The sequence below is a fragment of the Cyprinodon tularosa genome, unplaced genomic scaffold (genome assembly GCF_016077235.1).
Source record: "Cyprinodon tularosa strain WSP-4 unplaced genomic scaffold, ASM1607723v1 ctg754, whole genome shotgun sequence".
Taxonomy (NCBI): domain Eukaryota; kingdom Metazoa; phylum Chordata; class Actinopteri; order Cyprinodontiformes; family Cyprinodontidae; genus Cyprinodon; species Cyprinodon tularosa.
Genome location: NW_024039512.1, coordinates 235267 through 254747, shown reverse-complemented (window position 1 = coordinate 254747; position 19481 = coordinate 235267). Strand labels below are relative to the sequence as shown.

The window sequence follows — 19481 nt, the reverse complement described above, 5'->3', positions numbered from 1 at the left end:
CGTCAGCCCATAAACATTGTTTATTAACTAATTAATTAATTTGAGAGAAGCAACAATCAGAGATTGTTCAGATTAACAAAATCTGACTAAATGATACATCATTGATTGTGATAAAAATAAAAGTAAAGTTAATAGCTGTAAAGAGCAGGAAAGTTCTGCTCCAATAGTGATATCGGAAATGGGTCTAATATCTAAAATAACTGCCTACCTGTAAAATCTCAGATATTAGGAATGCTTTGCTACAATCCACTTTGGTTTAAAGTTTATGTAACTTTTTGGTAAATAAAAAAATGGGTCAGTTGTTCTATTACCTGATGCTATTAAGTATTGTTTTCTTTTTAAGAAATATCGCTTGATTAAAGCCTTTTCAGAATCAGAATCAGACATACTCTAATCATTACGGTCTATAAAATAAACAATAAAAGTATGTATGATTGATAATATCGGGTCAATATTGTTATCGGTCAATAATCAAAGCTGCAATATTGGTATTATATCGGAAATGAAAAAGTTCTATCTGGAAAATTAACCCCAAATAAATAGCTAATTGTAGTCTCTTCTGGCCATAGATTGTGTATAAAATAGAATAGGCCTCTTTAGGACACTACCTGCATTTAGTGTAAAATTTCTTTACTAAAAAGCTGAAACACATTTAATTTAATAGTATTTTGTTTTTAATTTAATGTCCTACTAGATTTACGTATTTATGTCGGTATTATTAAAATTCTAGGTATTGATACCATAATGTAGTATTTTATTTAATAATATATGTAAGTATTGATAATTATTCATGCTTTTGTGAAACAAACAGAACAGAAACAGGGTAAAAGCAGCAATACCTTTAGTTTTGAAGATTAGAGACTCATTCTTATGGAATTTATTAACACAACAGATCAAAATTCTAATGATAACAACCAAAAAAATCCCAGAAAGAATTGCTACTAATATTGTCCTCTCTTAAGTTTGGTTTTGTAGTGCTATTAGCTGCTGAGACTGATTTTATATTTCTCTTTAAAAAGTGAGAACTAAAATAAAAAAACCCAAATCCTATTTTTTTTTAAGACTTGCTACCCTGAGTATTATTACTTGTTTAAAGTAGAACCAGATGTGACTGTGTGATAGAGAGAGATGTTACTAAACCCTGCAGAAACAGCAACCTTCATTTTTTCATCAAGATTCATGAGAATCTTGTCATTTTTTCTTAAATTAAGTGCATTTTTTTTCTTGAATTGAGAAGGTAAGGGAGACACTTTACCAATGAAACAAGACAATTTACATTTATAACGAGAAAAAGGCAATTGCATTGTCTTAGTTCAAGTGCATATTATCGAATTCTGTTTTTCAAGATAAAAAAAAAACAAATTCCATTGGCAGATCATATTATTAACCTACTTAAATTAAGCTTAAATAAGAAATGTTGACTTATTTCTAGATCGTTTTTCTAATGCAGGAAAATCTTAATGAAATAATAGACATTCTACTGCAGACAGAAGTTGAAAGCTCTCAGAGATAAGATTTAGGCTCTGGCTTACTTTTAGCATGACATGTATAGAAAATCCAGATTCCCTTCAAATACCTCCCTTTATGCATCTTTTGAGTTGAAAATAAGTTGTGTTGACATTATTATATTGTATCTGAATTATACAGTTATTTAGTAGTTTTTGGTAGAGATATCAACCCTGTAATTTAAGTCTCCAGCCTCTTTGCTTAACTTTCTAAAGGTAATTCAGGTTGTGCTTTTAAAAGACAAAGAAAACATTGGGTGTAATATTTAGCTTCTCTCTGACTGCTTTTAACCTTGAAATTTTCCTGTGATCTGAATCACATCCCTTAAAGTGACCCACATCTATTTTAGATGAATGACTTCCCTCCTCTGGACACTGAACTTTCCTCCACACTCCTCCTGCAATGTCTAAAGCAGGAAATAGAGATGTAAAAACAAAGCCAAGGAATGTTGACTGCTACCGTTCGGTGTTCAGGATGTAGACGATGTTCTTGACCTTTTGCCTCGTTCCTTTCTCTTTTCGCCGACAGGAACGGTGGCTGCCACCGCCGGCCTGCACCCTGGCCAGTGCATCATCAAGGTAAACGGCATCAATGTGAGCAAGGAGAGCCACGCCAGTGTCATCGCTCATGTCACCGCGTGCAGAAAGTACCGTCGGCCATCACAGGTGAGGCAGGAGGAGAAGACAGTAAAGGCAAAAGGGGATAGAGTGCAGACTAAATCCAGCTGGACACTTACATTCATCAAAGCCTCCCCTTTTGCCATAGTTTGACTCTATTTTAATGGCCGTCATTTATAATATGTGACAGAGAAACAAAATGGAATTAAGAAAACAAAAGTCTAGAAAGAAAGACACAATCCAGCAGTGAGGATGTGTTAAAAAGCCTTAAAAAAGATGAAAATTAGTCTTGTTTGCCACAATTCTTGGTATGGCTAATAAATCCTATAAAAGAGCTACAACTGAAACATGTTTCATAATTCATACGTAAGTTATTTCATGATTCAAATGATCCGAAATCCAGGTTTCCTTGCTATGTCTGCTTCTCTTTCAAAGATACTTAGAACCTTTTAAATTCATGCTGTCATAAACATTTTGCAGGGTCATCAGAATGCTTCCTAAAACAAAAAAAATTAACTCTCAAAAAGGGAAAACTATTTTTCCTGAATCAGTTTTATCCTTAAATTCAAGAATTAAAGGTAGGGTGACCAACTTCTCACATTTTCAGTGAAATTTCAGTAATTCCTCCTGAGGTTTTTATGTAAATAAGTGTGCATTTCTCTGTATCGCTGCATAGATTGGGTGGATTTTTAAGCTCTTGCTTTACTTACAGCCTCCTACCTTGCTGCTGGTGACATTTCTAACTATAAGCCAATTGATCTGTCTGTTATGTAATGGATAAAGGCTGCAGAGGAGACAGAGAACCAAAGAAAATGGAAACAAGCAGTGGTTATAAACTCAGCAGACAGACTCTGAGCTCCTGTTTTCCTTTTTGTAACTCTTTTCTATTTCTTAAGGGTCATTAAACAGAAATAATAGTGTTTTTTTCTCCTGCGGTGCAGAGGGAGGAGGTGAAAGTTCTGGAGATGACAGGGGGAGTGTTGCAGATCAAAATTGGTTTTTTATTCATTCTCAGATGGTGGTTGAAACAAGACCAGTGCTGGAGGAGAGGCCACCTGTTGGAAGTGGGAAATTGGGAAAATAACTACAAGGGTGTGTGCGTATTGCATCACTTAGAATTATGTTTCATCACAACTGAGCTCTGCTGGGATTCGGAGCTTAATGATGCACTGCAGCAGGAGATCTGGTTTATACCTTGAGTGGATGCAAAGGAACTGCCTTCTCTTTCTTGTCCTCTCCCTGTTTCTCTGTGTGAAATGGGATGTGGTGGTTATAAGCATGGAGACCAGAGAGCTGACACAGCGTGCAGACTTGGCAAAAACCACAGTGCTGGTTCGGGTGTGGAAACCCTAAGCAGACAGAGACACACGCCTGTGAGGCACGCTAGAGTGGCTTGATTAGACCGGCACGGCTTTGTTACTGCGTCTTCGTCGATTGCTGCATTTTCATATGTTTTTGAAGCCTTTCTTTTGTTTGCTCTGCCAGCCCAACTGTGACAGTAAACAACATAGCTGTGCATAATCAACACTACATGCTGCAGCCTCAGCCTGTGCACACATAGCATACATTTTAAGAAATAGATTTTTTCTGGAAAAATTAGATAATATTCATTAACATGATGTTGTTACCTTTCTCTTGTCACTACACGTGGAGAAATACAATTTTTTTTTTTGGAGAATGTCTCATTTCAGTGGACTAGCCTACCGCTCAGCTATAGAAACTCATTGGTTAATGATACCAGAGTCAGTTGTTCTAATATCTATACTGGTTTAACGTTAATCTCTGCTTTAATAATATCACTTGATCAGGTCTTTCCTAATGACCTACACTAAAAAATAAGTAATTAAAGCATTTTTGACAGTGATAAAGACATATCAGGTCAATATCGGTTTGAGTCAATTCTCAAAGCTGCTGTATCTGTATCGTATCGAGAGTGAAAAACGTGTATCGGGCATGGTGATTATCCTGTTAGCTGGAGTTACATAAAAAATCTTGTTATTCTGCCTTGCCTTAACTCTGTGACCTTTAAAAAATGCCAATATTTTCAGAATATTTTCGTGCGATAGTGACAGATGCGAAATCTGAAAAGCTAAAAAAAAGTCAGCTTTTCTGTAATACTCATTTAACCTTCTTGTTATCCCCTAAGAGTATTGCTCTCACCCATAGCCTAACAAAGAGCAGAGACGCCATAGAAAATAAAGTTTAAATCACACCTTATACCTCCCTGCTTTCTTTGGCTTCACTTTATACACCTAACTAATACTAGTTCATACTAATACAGATAATTGTGAAAACATGACAATTCTTGGTGTGCTGGCAGTTCTGGTTCCCATTCAGAGGTGGGATCTGGTGACTCATGGACAACACCTCTCACCCCCTGCACCAGACAGTAGAGGAGCTGGGAAGCTCCTTTAGTGAAAGACTTATACACCCTTTATGTAAAAAGGAGTGCCACCGCAGCTCATTCATCCCTGCTGCCATCAGACTTTACACTATAACTGCAATAACTTGTGCAATGACTAATGTGCAATTACTATTTGATACCCTGTCCAATAACTAAAACACAATTTATATTAATACCCATTTAATACCCTGTGCAATAACCTGTTCAATAAGAAACTTCAGCTGTCATACTGTATATACATATGTGACCACACTGTAGATTATGTATGCTGACTACCCAATGCACCTTTTCCTCCTTTTGGCACCTTCTTTTTGACTATTGAGCCGATGTGACATGTGAATTTCTCCACTGAGAGATCAATATAGTCTGTCTTGTCTTGTCATGCCTTGTTTAGATAAAATAAATAAAAAAAAGAAAAAAAAGATTTCTTTCTGCATTTTTTGAAATGGAGAAAAAACACAAATTGGATTTCTGATGCATCTCTTCAAACTGGAGTGGCATTTGAAACAATACCTTTTGAATTACTTCGAAATCTACATTTTGCACGTCATATCTGCTTTACTGTAATGGGAATCAAACTATATAGTCTTTTTTTTAATTAGTTTCTTGTGACTTTTGTCTCTATTAAACATAAGATTTGAACAATTTCTTACCTATTAGGACCTGATCAAGCTGAAAATGCTAATCAGGTGAATTATTGGTGTAGATATAATTGCTGTTGCAAAGCTCCTTTAGACAACATGTGAATTAATATAAATACATTTCATTAGATAAATGTATTTATCAGTACGACTTTCCTTTTTTTCCTTTTTTAGTTAACAGATTTAAACTAAATGTGTAAAACTATTGCTGCTTTTGGTCTGTAAATACATCAACCAACATTGTTTCAGTTTGACTTTTTTTTAAGCATATAAGGGTTGGGGTTAAATGCTTTTATGCATAAATGAAAACAATCTAGTAAAGCCTCCATCTGACCCTGTTTTTATAATTTCTTTAATAAACATATTTATTGTTTCTGCAGCAAGACACCATTAAGTGGATTTACAACAACAGCGAGAGCGCTTTGGAGGAAAACCAGAAAAGTAACATGAAACCCACCCTGGAGGAGAACGGGGACGGCTTTGAGGGCAAAGTGGAAGGTGACCACACACAAACATTCTCAAAGCGCGTTGAAATCACCCACTTAGGAGGAAACATTGTGATCCGGGGTGTTTGTGGATGTAACACATGCCTATTCACAGTAACACACCAATGCTTGCTCATACTGACAGAGTGAGAGGCAGCTTTGAAACAGGCTCATCTGGATTGTGTTAGTATGAGAACTCTGCTTCCTCTGGCTCATCAAGTGTTAATTTCCCTCAACAATTTATAGATCCCAAAGAGAGAGTAAAACAAGGAAAGCTATTCCCCTCGCAGCAAATTGCTGCAGAGCACATTTTATTGCCATATTAAGTCATTGCATTAGCATAGGGCTGTTTAATTTAGTGGAACTGCTCATCATTTTTTTCTTCTCTTTGGGGATAGATGGAGGAAACCATGAGAAATGCCTTTTCTTCAAATTATGTGCTGACTTGGTGGTCTAACCTCCTATTTTTGCTGAATGTGATGATGAAATCAAAGTTCATCCCAGAATTTATGATTTTTGTACTGTTATGTTTGGGTGATAAAAAACCAAACTGAATCCTGTGTTTGTTTATTTTTTTTTCTTGTTTTCCTAGAAGTAATTGACAAATTCAACACGATAGCCATCATCGATGGGAAGAAGGACCATGTGAGCCTCACAGTAGACAATGTCCACCTGGAGTATGGAGTGGTGTATGAGTATGACAGTACAGCTGGAATCAAATGCCACGTTCTGGAGAAGATGGTCGAACCCAAGGGGTTCTTCAGCCTAACTGCTAAGGTATTCACTGCCGCTGTGTTACCAGATCTGCTGGGGTAGTCCGATCTGATTGGCTGAACGTTGTAACATGACAGAAAACGTGGTTGCCCAGACAACGATAATAACTTAATACAGCGTCCGTTTGCCGAGTCAGGAGCATCTGCAGTGTTAGCGTGTCTAATGACCAATGAAGTTTTATCTGATTGATGACAAAACTGAAAAGATATGTTTATAGTGAACAAAGTAACTGCAAAACCATGATATAAAAGGGTGGGTAGCGCTGTGGCTAGTTGTGCTTAGTACCTAACAGATTAGCCTGTTTTAGGTAGTTAGTCATATTAAGCTGCACTACTTTTAAATTTGTCTAAAATCTCTATGAAAGTAATTTTTAAGATATTACATTTGTCCTCCTCTGCCCTCAGATCTTAATGAAAATAAGAACAAGCACTGAGACTTTTTGTGTCCCCTTGTTAAATAGCAGAGGTCAGTCTGTCTTAGAAGGCAGTGCTTTCCTTCAAGACTGAGAATGAGTGTTTTCTACTTTCTGCTACTTTAGATCACAGATGAAATGTAAAATAATAGCAAATATTAGTAAAAATATGTTGAAACTCCTGAAGAGATCTGATTCTTAACAAATGTGAGCTACAGAGTTTGACCAAGTGGCGTTCCGTATGATGACACCATAAGAAAGGGCAGGGCCCCGAGCAGATCTGACCACCCGAGCAGATCTGGTACCTACACTGTTACCTTTTAAATGATCGCAGCCCATTTTGCAAAAACAAGTCTATTATATTGTATAGTGTATTGTTTTCAACACAAACATATCTTTAAGCAGCTTGTGAAGCTTTATAAAATGGATTTGAAATTTGAATCTGACAACTTGCGGAAAACGACAAGGACTGTTTAAAAAGGATTATTAAAGATCCACTTCTTTATTTTTTTTTTTTTCACAATTTTGATTGGTTGCATTTAATGTACTTATTTAAATTAGTTTGTAATAAGTTGCATTATTATCCTTCTGTAACTTTTAGGAAAAAAATAAAAAAAAAGACTTGCAAATTATTATTTAGCCAAAACTGCAAAAAGTATAAAGTGCCAAAAGGGTAAACAACCAGTCTCTACTCCTAACTTTAATTTTCAATTTTCCTCATTTACCCTATCTTCACTAATAGCTGTTATTAAGTTTCTGCCTAGCCATTTAGGGAGTCTTGAAAATCATGAGTGAAAATGCCAGTCAGCGGTTGATTTCCGGATGCTTTCCTATAGCATAGAGAAGGTTTTCAGAAACGGGTTAGTAACATCCTGGAACTTTGTGTAATCAGTTGATTGAAATATGAGACTTGAGGAGATTATACAAAGCCTTTATTTTCAAGATAAAGCATCCTTGCTCTTACTACTTTGGGCCAAGGAAGAAAGCCTTCAGGCCATGAATGTCTCATAAGGAACTTCTAAGCCAAGAGGATTACTTTAGCATGGGAAAAACAGAGAAACATGCTGCTCTGTGCGGTATGCTGTTGCATCCAGATATGTAACCTGAAGCCTTAACATGCATACAGGAAGCAATAAATCACTTCGGCTTAAAGCTGCAAAGTTAACTGGGAAAAAGCTGAATTCACATTAAACAAAAAAACTGAGATAAGAATTTTGGAAAGATGTATATAAAAAAGTAAAAGCTTATGAAATCAAAAAGAAAAGCCTTACTTTTACAACACAAAATATTTGCACTTCAAAATGAATATTTACTAATTCTGAGTTTACCAGCCATGCTCAGAATCAAGTTTATTGCCAAGTTGGTTTGCACTTATAAGGAATTTGACTTGGTGTTGATGGACAAATTAGATATATATATATATATATATATATATATATACAGAACACGGAATCTATAGGTATGTACAACATAAAACATATAATATATGGACCGCAGCGTCCTGCCAGAGGGAAGTGACTGGACTAGTTTGTGGCTGGGGTGCGAGCCACAATCTTACCTGCGCGCCTCAGAGTCCTGGAGGCATACAGATCCTGGAGAGATGGAAGATTGCAGCCAATCATCTTCTCTGCAGCCTGGATGACACGGTACAGTCTGTCCTTTTACTTGGTGGTGGCACCAGCGTACCAGATGATGATGGGTAGCCATCAATGATGGAAGAGTAGAAGTGCACCATCATTGTCCTTGGCAGGTTGAATTTTTTCAGCTGCTGCAGGAATTACATCCATGCGGTGCTCCCACTTTGGGTCCTGTGTGATGATGGTTCCCAGGAAGAGGGAAGACTCTATGGTTTCAATTGTGGACTCACAGAGGGTGATGGGCTCCAGGTGCATGTTCTCCCTGCACCAGGTCGCCACACAGTCAACCTCCTCCTCACCATGGTGCACTGCTTATGGTGAACTCAGCTTTTCTTACAGACGTCATGGTTTATAAAGAGTCGTGAAGAAAATGAAGGATATGGTTGATGCTTTAAGCTGATTAAACAGTCACAGCAGTAGCCCAGTAGCTGATGGTTTTCTTAGCATTTGTGATAGACGCCTCTGTATTTGCAGTTTGCTACTCTGGTGCATAGGTGAATGTTAAATGAGGGCAATATAGATATTGTTGGTCATTTCTACAAATGAAAAGCAAATTAGTTGGTAACTGGTTCTGCATTTTGCTTCTTCATAAGTCAACATCCTTTGGTTTTCTCCATGTGAGTCATTTCAGCATTGACCCTTTGTCCTATTATTTTCTTTTCTCTATTTTTAATTAAAATCCTTTACATCAGTCAATTGTGGGTTCATTGTGTCCTTCCTGTTTACTGCCATGACATTCTTCCCATTTAAGATCAGGTCAGATTTGAAGAAATTGAAAAACCGCAACAAACATAAAAATCCACACCTCACACTCTAAAGATCTTAGTTAGCATATTAAATGTTAAAGTTCATTGTAGGGTCATTGAAAAGGGAGTGAAAGTGTGTGGCTTGTTTTTAAATGTTGCCAGAAAGAAGAATGTTCTTTACATAATATGTTAGATATAAACGATCCACTAGACCGGTGGAAAGAAAATGGAGAGTACAGATGTTTGGTCTTGATGTACATGATGTTTGGGGGGGGGGGAAGTTACCACAGTAAGGAAAATAGCATTTGTTGAGCAAAGCAGTAGAGGGTTAAGAATGTGGGCTTCCTGTGCCACCAAGAAAACTGCAGTACAGTCTCAAATCCACAACAGAATGAAATTTTTTTAAAGCAGAGTAAATGTTGGCTACAATACTGTATTACAGGGCTTTCAAAGTATTTTCATGGCATTTTTGCCGCCATTTTTTCCATAATAGATTCTGAACCATAGTAAATATTGTAAATATGTGAGGAATGTCACTAGCAGCTCATTTTTCGCCCCTTTTTTGCTACTTTGATTCCGTAAAGCCCCAATAAATTGTATTCATCAGCTTTTAGAATTTAACTGTCCATTGAAATCCTCATTGGCTTTTTGGCATGAATAGAAGCAAACTGTGGGGGGAAAACAGTTTTGACTTTTTTGGCTAAAATGCGGTCATGTTTAGAAAGCTCTGAAAATATCAACAAGCCAACATAATTCAGGGAAAATGTTTCAATTCAAACAGGAACTTGAAAGCTTCTCGTTGTTTGCTCCTGCAATGAATGCAGGCTATGTGGATTTGAAGTATACATTAGGCGTTTTGATATGTAATGTTCTGATAGTAGGAGCACAGCAGGCTTTAAATGAAAAACACATTGAATGAACATTCAGTGTGTGCGTTGCTTCTGCACAGTTAAAACCAGCAGTTTTTTTCTCCCCCTTTTTGGCTGATGGGCTGAAAGATGGTTGGAACTGACAGCCGTATTTTAGTTATTCCATTTCCTGCCTGGTTTAAGACCAGGCTTTTTACATCCCAGCAGTGATGTTCACAGAATGATCATTATTGATTTAAGGCACACAGAGAAAAGAAGATCCACTCACACATAAATATACAATGCTTGCTGAAGTGGAAAAAAAGGTCTTTGCAGCATCTTACTGCCAGATCTCATACTGAACGCCGTCTCTTTCTCTTGTAGAAAATCACACGGATTGGATTTGGATGCATATCTGAATCTAGAATTATAATTCTACTCTGTAAGAGATTTTACTGTAAAGCTTTTTCCTAAAAAAGAAAAATCAGTCATATCCGTCTCAGTTGTAGGTCTTCTTTCAATTGCAGCAAAAATAAAATTTAGTTTTAGACTCCCATATCATCTTTGCAGAGTTGGATACCCTACCTTAAGGCGGGTAAATGATTAGCTTTCTCCTTTATTTTCTCCTCCCTTCCTTTGAATTAACTCCCCTGCTCTCTTTACATATATAACCTTTGATCTGAATGACTTTGGGTATATCTTCATTAATTTATTGAGAGTAGGATCTTTATCTTTTCCAAGTCAGCTTATCTCGATGCTCTGCTGATAAATAGGACTTGGTTTTCATTCATGCTCCAGTCTTTGGATTTTAGAGGCGTTTTCTGATCAGTTCACCAGTTCCGTTTCTGGTTACCCTCGTCTTTGTGCAGATCCTGGAGGCACTGGCACGAAATGATGACACGCTGCTGCAGATGTGCAGCAGATTTAGCTCCAGCTGTGACATAATACCAAAGGACTTGCAGGTACGCTTCAAGGCCATGTGCGGTGAGAGGACGGAGCACATCAACCGCCGCATCACCAACTACAGAAAGGTACAGATTTCTGTTCTTTTTAATGAAAATGGAAGTGAAATGAATAGAAGTCAAAGTGCTTTGAGATGACATGTGTTGTGTATTTGCAGTATATAAATAAACTGAATAAAATAATAATAATACTTGAACTTTATTGATCTCCCATTGGAGAAATTAACCTCTGCATTTAACCCATCCCCTTGGCGAGCAGTGGGCTGCCATTGTGCAGTGCCTGGGGAGCATTGTTGAGTTTAACGGTCTTAAACACAAGCGCACTGCTCTAACCACTAGGCCAACACTCCCCTAATCCCCCAATATCAAGTAACTCTGGGGGAACTACAAAGATCCAACAGCTCAGGTAGGGCACAGAAGACCTCACAGATAACAAAATTGACTTTATTGATCCCAAAGGGTAGCCGAATGGAAGCCAAATGGCAGCAAAATCCCCTCCAACTTCCAGCCACTGGCCTTCTCCTGGGCCTGCATATTTTTTTGCTCTTACTCCACCCTTTCACTGAATTAAAGGGTCTGACCAGGAGATAATGCTTCTATCATTAGATCTTAATTTACACAAATCATGACAGAATACTTTTGATGTTTAAAAAGGAATTGTAGGGGACTAGCCAAGGATCCGCCCATAAAGCAAATTGGGGAAATTTTAAATTGCTACTACTGTACAGCAGAAGAACTGGGACTACGATTATTTTTCATTCTTCAGAGGGAAAAAGACACAGAATATACACTATATTGCCAAAAGTATTTGCTCACCTGCCTTGACTCACATATGAGCTTAAGTGACATCCCGTTCCTAATCCATAGGGTTCAATATGACGTCGGTCCACCCTTTGCAGCTAGAACAGCTTCAGCTCTTCTGGGAAGGCTGTCCACAAGGTTTAGGAGTGTGTTTATGGGAATTTTTGACCATTCTTCCAGAAGCGCATTTGTGAGGTCGCACACTGATGTTGGACGAGAAGGCCTGGCTCTCAGTCTCCGCTCTAATTCATCCCAAAGGTGTTCTATCGGGTTGAGGTCAGGACTCTGTGCAGGCCAGTCAAGTTCATCCACACCAGACTCTGTCATCCATGTCTTTATGGACCTTGCTTTGTGCACTGGTGCACAGTCATGTTGGAAGAGGAAGGGGCCAGCTCCAAACTGTTCCCACAAAGTTGGGAGCATGGAATTGTCCAAAATGTCTTGGTATGCTGAAGCATTCAGAGTTCCTTTCACTGGAACTAAGGGGCCAAGCCCAGCTCCTGAAAAACAACCCCACACCATAATCCCCCCTCCACCAAACTTTACACTTGGCACAATGCAGTCAGACAAGTACCGTTCTCCTGGCAACCGCCAAACCCAGACCCGTCCATCAGATTGCCAGATGGAGAAGCGCGATTCGTCACTCCAGAGAACGCGTCTCCACTGCTCTAGAGTCCAGTGGCGGCGTGCTTTACACCACCGCATCCGACGCTTTGCATTGCACTTGGTGATGTATGGCTTGGATGCAGCTGCTCGACCATGGAAACCCATTCCATGAAGCTCTCTGCGCACTGTTCTTGAGCTAATCTGAAGGCCACATGAAGTTTGGAGGTCTGTAGTGATTGACTCTGCAGAAAGTTGGCGACCTCTTCGCACTATGCGCGTCAGCATCCGCTGACCCCGCTCCTTCAGTTTACGTGGCCTACCACTTCGTGGCTGAGTTGCTGTCGTTCCCAAACACTTCCATTTTCTTATAATACAGCTGACAGTTGACTGTGGAATATTTAGGAGCGAGGAAATTTCACGACTGGATTTGTTGCACAGGTGGCATCCTATCACAGTTCCACGCTGGAATTCACTGAGCTCCTGAGAGCGACCCATTCTTTCACAAATGTTTGTAAAAACAGTCTGCATGCCTAGGTGCTTGAATTTATACACCTGTGGCCATGGAAGTGATTGGAACACCTGATTCCAATAATTTGGATGGGTGAGCAAATACTTTTGGCAATATAGTGTATGTGATCAAAGTGCTTAGATCAAAGCAGATACACATGTTTGAATTATCCAGTCAAAGTCCACTTCTAGATCTGGACTTTTTAGAGTCTTTAGATCCACTGAGACACAGCTTAAACTATTTTCATAATGAAGAAATGGGGTAAAAATGACAAAATACTTGTAATGAAGTCTGAATACACTTCTACACTTATACACTTCAATCCTCCCTTTTTTTTCCTTACCTTTTTTGAAAACATGTGTTTTTTTTCAACTTAACAATGATTTACTGATGTATTTGGTCTATCATCTAAAAAGCCCCACTGAAATACAGTCCGGTTTGTGTTTAGAATGTGGCTAAAGGAATATTTCAAATAAGAACCAGAAAACAGAAAACTTTTTCCAGTACATGACACTTACCAGAACCAGAGGTTCATCCACAAAAATTGAAATGAAAAGATACTTCTTTTGTTTTTAAATCACTTGCCTTTCTCATCTGTAGAAATCCCCTCCATAGAGCATGCATGCAAGTGTGCATGAGGAAAAGATTCAGACTAACTCCACTTCAGACAGGGGTCTTGGATTAATTACCACCTATAAATATCCCTGCAAAGTCATGGCCAGGACATCCAGTTGTGTAAGATCCCCTTTTGTTGAAGAACGTTCCTCTTTAGACCTCTGGAGGTATGAGAGAGAAGGACTGGGAAGTGTGGAACAATTAAGGCCGAGATAAACAGGAAGATGGAGAAATTAATCAGGACGGAGCTTTTGACGTGTGAAAATAAGAGCTGGAAAGTGAGCGATATTACGTCTCTCCTCTACTTCATTTAGTTATGATCAAACTAACTAAAATAACTGAAGAGAAACATTTGGTATTTAGAAGGTATATGGTGTTATGACATGATTGGGTATCTCTGTCCAACAATCTGCTGTAAACACACAAGATGGGCTATGATAGAGTTCAAGGAGAGTACAAACAAACCAGACGATCCAGGATGACCTTCCAACACTGTGTACCAGGCTTTTCATACTGTAGATATTTAATCTTGCTACATTTAAGGAAGTTTTTTTTTTTTTAAGCAGACTTAGCTTCCAGATGCTCCCTCACAAGTTCTTTATTGTTGATCGACAATGAAGGAAATTCTGCCAGTAATAAGCAGCGTATGCTGGATCCATGTGTGGAAGATTGATCTGAGTTTTATTTGTAAAGACATGTCTGTCAGGAGAAAATATGTTTGACATTTACTCTGGAAAACAGAAATCTGCAGATCCTCAGCAGCAAATTCAAAACATGAACTTACATTCCGGACCTTGTTGATGTCAAACATGAAAAGTCACAATTACAACACGTTGATATGAGCTGCTGCGCCTCATTTCAGCTCAGTCTTTATTGGTTTAAACAAAGAAGGGGTTGCGTCGGGGTCTAGGGATTTTTCCACATGTATGAGCCATGTTAATCTTAATAGGCTGTTTTAAATCTTTGATTTTCTATAAATATTTGATCTGCCACATGAAACGGAGGAATGCTAAGAGTGTACGGAAAAGTGGGTCTTTACTTTTCTTCTATTGCCAGCCGTCGGACATGTAAAGGAAAATGCAGCATTTTGTTGACATATGTTCCACTCTGTATTCACATTAAACCTTCCGTTATATGGCTCTACTTTACATCAGCTAAATAATGCAAGCTTGCATCTTCTTAAATAGTTTATGGTTTTGCAAGATCTTATCTCACTACCTTCTGACGTTGATTGAATCTCCTGATTTTCTTGCAGTTTTCTCGGGTACTGAAGAACAGAGCGTGGCCCACCTTTAAGCAGGCTAAAGCCAAAGTTTCGCCTCTCCACAGCGGCGACTTCTGTCCCACGAACTGCCACATCAATGTGATGGAGATCTCTTACCCGAAGACCACCACCTCCCTGGGCAGTGCCTTTGGTGTACAACTGGACAGCAGGAAGAACTCTTTGGAGAAGAGCGTTCGCAGCACTGGAGAGAGCGGTGAGGGCAGTGCAAGAAGCTCCAAAACAAAGACCTTTTACTTCACTATTTATCTAGTTTAGAGGTTTTACTGATGAGATGGGCTTGTGTACAGGTAAGCTAAACCCCATGGTGAACGCCCAGTACACCATCACAACTATGGCTGCACCATCTGGTCACAGCTTGGGTCGGACGGAGGGTCATGGTCTCCGGTTCTTGCTCCGAGAAGACGACCTGCTCACCCTGGATACATATCAGAAACTGCTTTATAAGCTCACTGCGTCTGTCAAAGAGATGGAGACGCATGGTGCCCATATTCATGAGTAAGTAGCTAGAAATGCCTTTTTTCATATGGTTACTCTGCTGTGCAATAAAACAAGATAATATACTTCATATGATGTAGAAGGATATGGAGATAGCATGGCAATGGTAAATGGTAAATGGCATGTACTTATATAGCGCCTTTATTCAAGTTAGGAGACCTGACCAAAGCGCTTTACACTACATTCATTCACCCATTCACACACACACTCACACACTGATGGTGGCAAGCTACATTGTAGCCACAGCTGCCCTGGGGCTCACTGACAGAAGCGAGGCTGCCGTACACTGGCGCCACCGGGCCCTCTGACCACCATCAGTAGACAATGCAGGTGAAGTGTCTTGCCCAAGGACACAACGACAATGAAAGTCGGAGTCGGGGCTTGAACCGTCAACCCTTCGATTACAGGGCAAACTCCCACATCCAACGCCACTGTCGCCCCAAGTGCATTTCCATGTAGCACAATTAACTCGTAGAATCCAATGCAACCAGTTGCCTTCAGAAGGAACTTAAATATTAGAACAAAAAGGACTGCAGACAGGCCGGAGAATATGTTATGGAGGCATTTAAACAGAGCAGTGTTCTAAAACTATTCCAATGCTATGAATATCCCAAAATGGTTTTTAATTCATTATTTGAACAATTTAAGAGGATAGCACAACTTCAAAGCTGTCAAGATAAGGCAGACTAGCTAAGCTGGCAGGCTGGAAATTAACAGCAACATTCAGTGAAGGAAACTCTACAGATAGCAGATACTGTTTGTCATGTACTTCAGAAGTCTTGCCTTTGTGGACCCTAAAATCAGACGTGATTGCAAAAAATTCCACCTTGAGCCATCTACTAAAGCCAAACATGATGGGAATGCTTTTTATAACAATATTGCATTACCATACATTAAAATAGTGAATATTTTGTGATTGTATGATGAGAAAATGTGGAAAAGTCAAATGTAACACTTTTCAGCTAGTACAGGACTGACTGAAAAAGAACATAAGAAGAAATCAGGTTCGACTCCTGAATAGCTCACCACTTGTAATACTACTCATACCTACATAATTCCTAATTAAGAAACCTTCCTAGATGGATGGTCAAAGAAAAAGTCAGGAATTGAGGTGGATGTGCATCATGCATTGCTAAAGCAAGTGAGATGATATAAATGAACCATTTAAAATATTTAAAAACAAGAAATTCTTCTTGTTTTATTCTCCAACCTAGTTATGTCAAAACATTTTCTAGCTTTAGATTAGAGTGTAGATGTTTTTAGTACTTATACTAAATATAACTAATTATTGCTCACTGAACGTTTTAAGTCATAATTAAATAAATCTTTGAAGTGTGTTAAAGTTCAGATGAAATTTTATTAGTTGAGAGAAAAAATCTCCCCCGAGCTTTCAATTGTTTTTTACAGCAGGCCATTGCCATGTTTATTTCTGTTATAAAATATTTTATTGGGCTCGCTGAGTCAGCTTTGGGGGGCGAGGCTTGAGTTATTTAAAGCCATAGAGAGACGCGTGTCATTAAATAAGCTAAAACTTACGTTCATCTAACACATAGAAGAGTTAAGTAACTTCATTTGAACTGTTTTGATCTCATTAATTGTATGAAAAAAAAAAAAAAGTATTTATAGAAACCAGTTAGCTCCATACTACTTGCTTTAACCTAAGCAGCCTTGGTGTTCTGTGACAAAGGTTGAAGAGGAAGCCTATTCGACTTCATTTGGGGAGTTTTCTTTCTTACCATAGCATGTGTTAAAAAGGGATTTTAAACTAGGCGTGGGGTGTGTATTTGCTGTACATTCTGCTGTTTGTATTCAACATATTTCCATGTTTGGTATAGATGCAGAGTTATTTGTTCTGCAGCACCTCCATTGAGCAATGAATCAAATTTCTACAAAGAAAAAGTAAGATGTTATTTAGAGCCAGGTCAACTCTATAAAACAGCATCCCTACTGCATACCTGCTCAGCAGTTTCTACTGCCCCGTACAGGCAGCTTCCTGATTGTCATGCCTGCTGTGAATCTTCAAATAATCATTTCATTGATTTAGTCATTGATAGTCCTGTCTTAATTTGGTGACTGAGATTAAAAGTTGCCTGATGAAACGAGCTGTCAGCTCACCTCGTAAATGATGAGCAGCATCCTCAGCGGGGTTTTAATATCTGAATCAGGATAAATTCTGTCATGCTCCTGTCACTGCCAATTAGAGCGCTGGCATCATCGCATGCTCCGAACAGCCATTAGGAAAAAAAAGCAAAGCAATAATGACCTTTACTGTGAGCTGTCTGTTCAACATGCAGGCTACAGAGCAGACGCTTGTTACGGGTAGCAGGGTGTAAGGATAGGCTTTTCACTGCAAGAACTCATTTGGCCTGTTGCTTGTTGAATTGTGGATTCATTGTTTTAACCTCTGCGGGATTGATGAACCTTCCTTAGAACTTCATTAGATTGGTTTGTATATTAGACCGTTAACCAGCAGGCCAAAGACCTTTACTAATACTGAACATGCTCCCGTTCTCCCACACATAAATATTCTTGTTTTTAACTCTCCAGAGGCATTTAGACACACAAACTCGGATTTTATTTTCACTTTCTTAGAGTCCTCCTTTGTTTGTGCTTGATGGGAAAATGAGAAGCTTAAGTGGCTATTTTATGTGTCATGTTGAGCGTATCCTTCTGTTTTAAAGGCCAAGAAAGGAAGTTTGCTGTAGATTCGCAGCAGGGGCATAAATATCCATATAATTTAAGGAAATATATAACATTGGCTGAGTTTGGTGTTGCATAACTTCTTGGCAGACTTTCGAGGAATCCATTTTTAGGTGGAGATCTGTGACCTTTTGTCTCTGTGCCTCGGGGACGGGGTTACAGCTGCTGGAGGACGTGCTTGGTGATGTGCTTCTTATCAGAACTTCCTCCCTTGCTTTGGTGAATACAAAAACTCATAACCTTACCCTCTTATTTCCATAACTTTGTCTTTAATTTGTTCACCCGAAAGCCCCTCACAGTGATTTAAAGCCACAGAGTTTCTTTGAGGGAAGCCTAAAATATAGATACTATTAAAAATAGATAGATTTACTATTAAAGATGGATTTTAAAGCGGGTGGGTAAATTTAGGAGGACTTCCTGAAACAAGAAGTCATTTAAAAGTCATGCCTACTCAAGATATTGCCTCCATTCTGTTCGGTATTGAAGTCTGACGCTTTGGGCGCGTAATGAATTCTTTCTTTCATCAAAACAGTTTCTAAAAGAATAATTTAAATAAATTTGATGCTGCTTATTGACAATATAAAAAAGGTTACAGTGGCTTGCTGTAGTGTGAACTGATTTGCGTGGCAGACTTTAAATTAATTCCTAATAACATACTAGAGAAAAACAAACAAACAAAAACAAAACAGTGCATAAAACTTGTAAACCAATAGCAGGTAGTAAACAGCCGGACCAAAGTAATTTTGCTGCTGTTGCTTTGCAGTATAAAGATGGTGATCTACACTAGATTAATCATTTAGCCTACAATTAGCTCTGCTGGCTTCCTTTTCTCTATCTGAACAAGACGGAGAAAACAATTCACTTCAAAAGTCCTCTAAACATGTTAAAGATTTTTTTAACTACTGAAGAAATATGGAAAGATTGTGTTGGGATTCAGGGTAATACCCGTCAGCGGAAACGGCTGATAAGTATTATAAAACTTATTTGACAATCTGTTTCCATCTCCTCTTTAGGGCATGTAATCAAGTCAAAAACTACCACAAAAGAGTATAAAAGCTTATTTCCCCATGATTCAGTCAATCTATGCGAATTCTGCTCTTTCCATAAAGCTAATCTTCGATCATACTTCAAAATGGGCATAAAAAAACAGTGTGTTGTACAGATTTGAGGGTTGATGCATTGTGGTGTCGGAGCTGGATACTGCTAGGCTTATTTTTTCTTTTTCATCTCAAGTGATCTGTCTTTTTTTTTTTAGACTTATAGGGGTATTGGGTTTACCAAGCAAAGCTTTTAAATATCTCTGCTAGGTTTCTGAGCCCCTGCTTTTAGATAACAGTTCTCCTGATTTCCTCCTTGCAACAAAATTTTGTATTTATCTTCAATATCCTGTTTGCCAATATAGCACATTGATGTTCCACTGCACAAACTGATTTGCCTTT

The 19481-nt window shown here is 38.5% G+C and overlaps 1 protein-coding gene across 2 annotated transcripts in view; it reads left to right on the top strand.

Moving 5' to 3' along the window:
- prex2 (phosphatidylinositol-3,4,5-trisphosphate-dependent Rac exchange factor 2) overlaps positions 1–19481 on the top strand; it is a 128676-nt gene that overhangs the window by 55830 nt on the left and 53365 nt on the right. The window contains exons 19-24 of one of the 2 annotated variants that reach the window (XM_038270201.1): positions 2035–2171; positions 5549–5666; positions 6249–6430; positions 10940–11101; positions 14818–15040; positions 15135–15342. In XM_038270201.1, the coding sequence (XP_038126129.1) occupies positions 2035–2171; positions 5549–5666; positions 6249–6430; positions 10940–11101; positions 14818–15040; positions 15135–15342 (1030 nt within the window). Of the gene's footprint in view, positions 1–2034; positions 2172–5548; positions 5667–6245; positions 6431–10939; positions 11102–14817; positions 15041–15134; positions 15343–19481 lie in introns of both variants that reach the window. The other variant, XM_038270200.1, reaches the window with a different exon arrangement.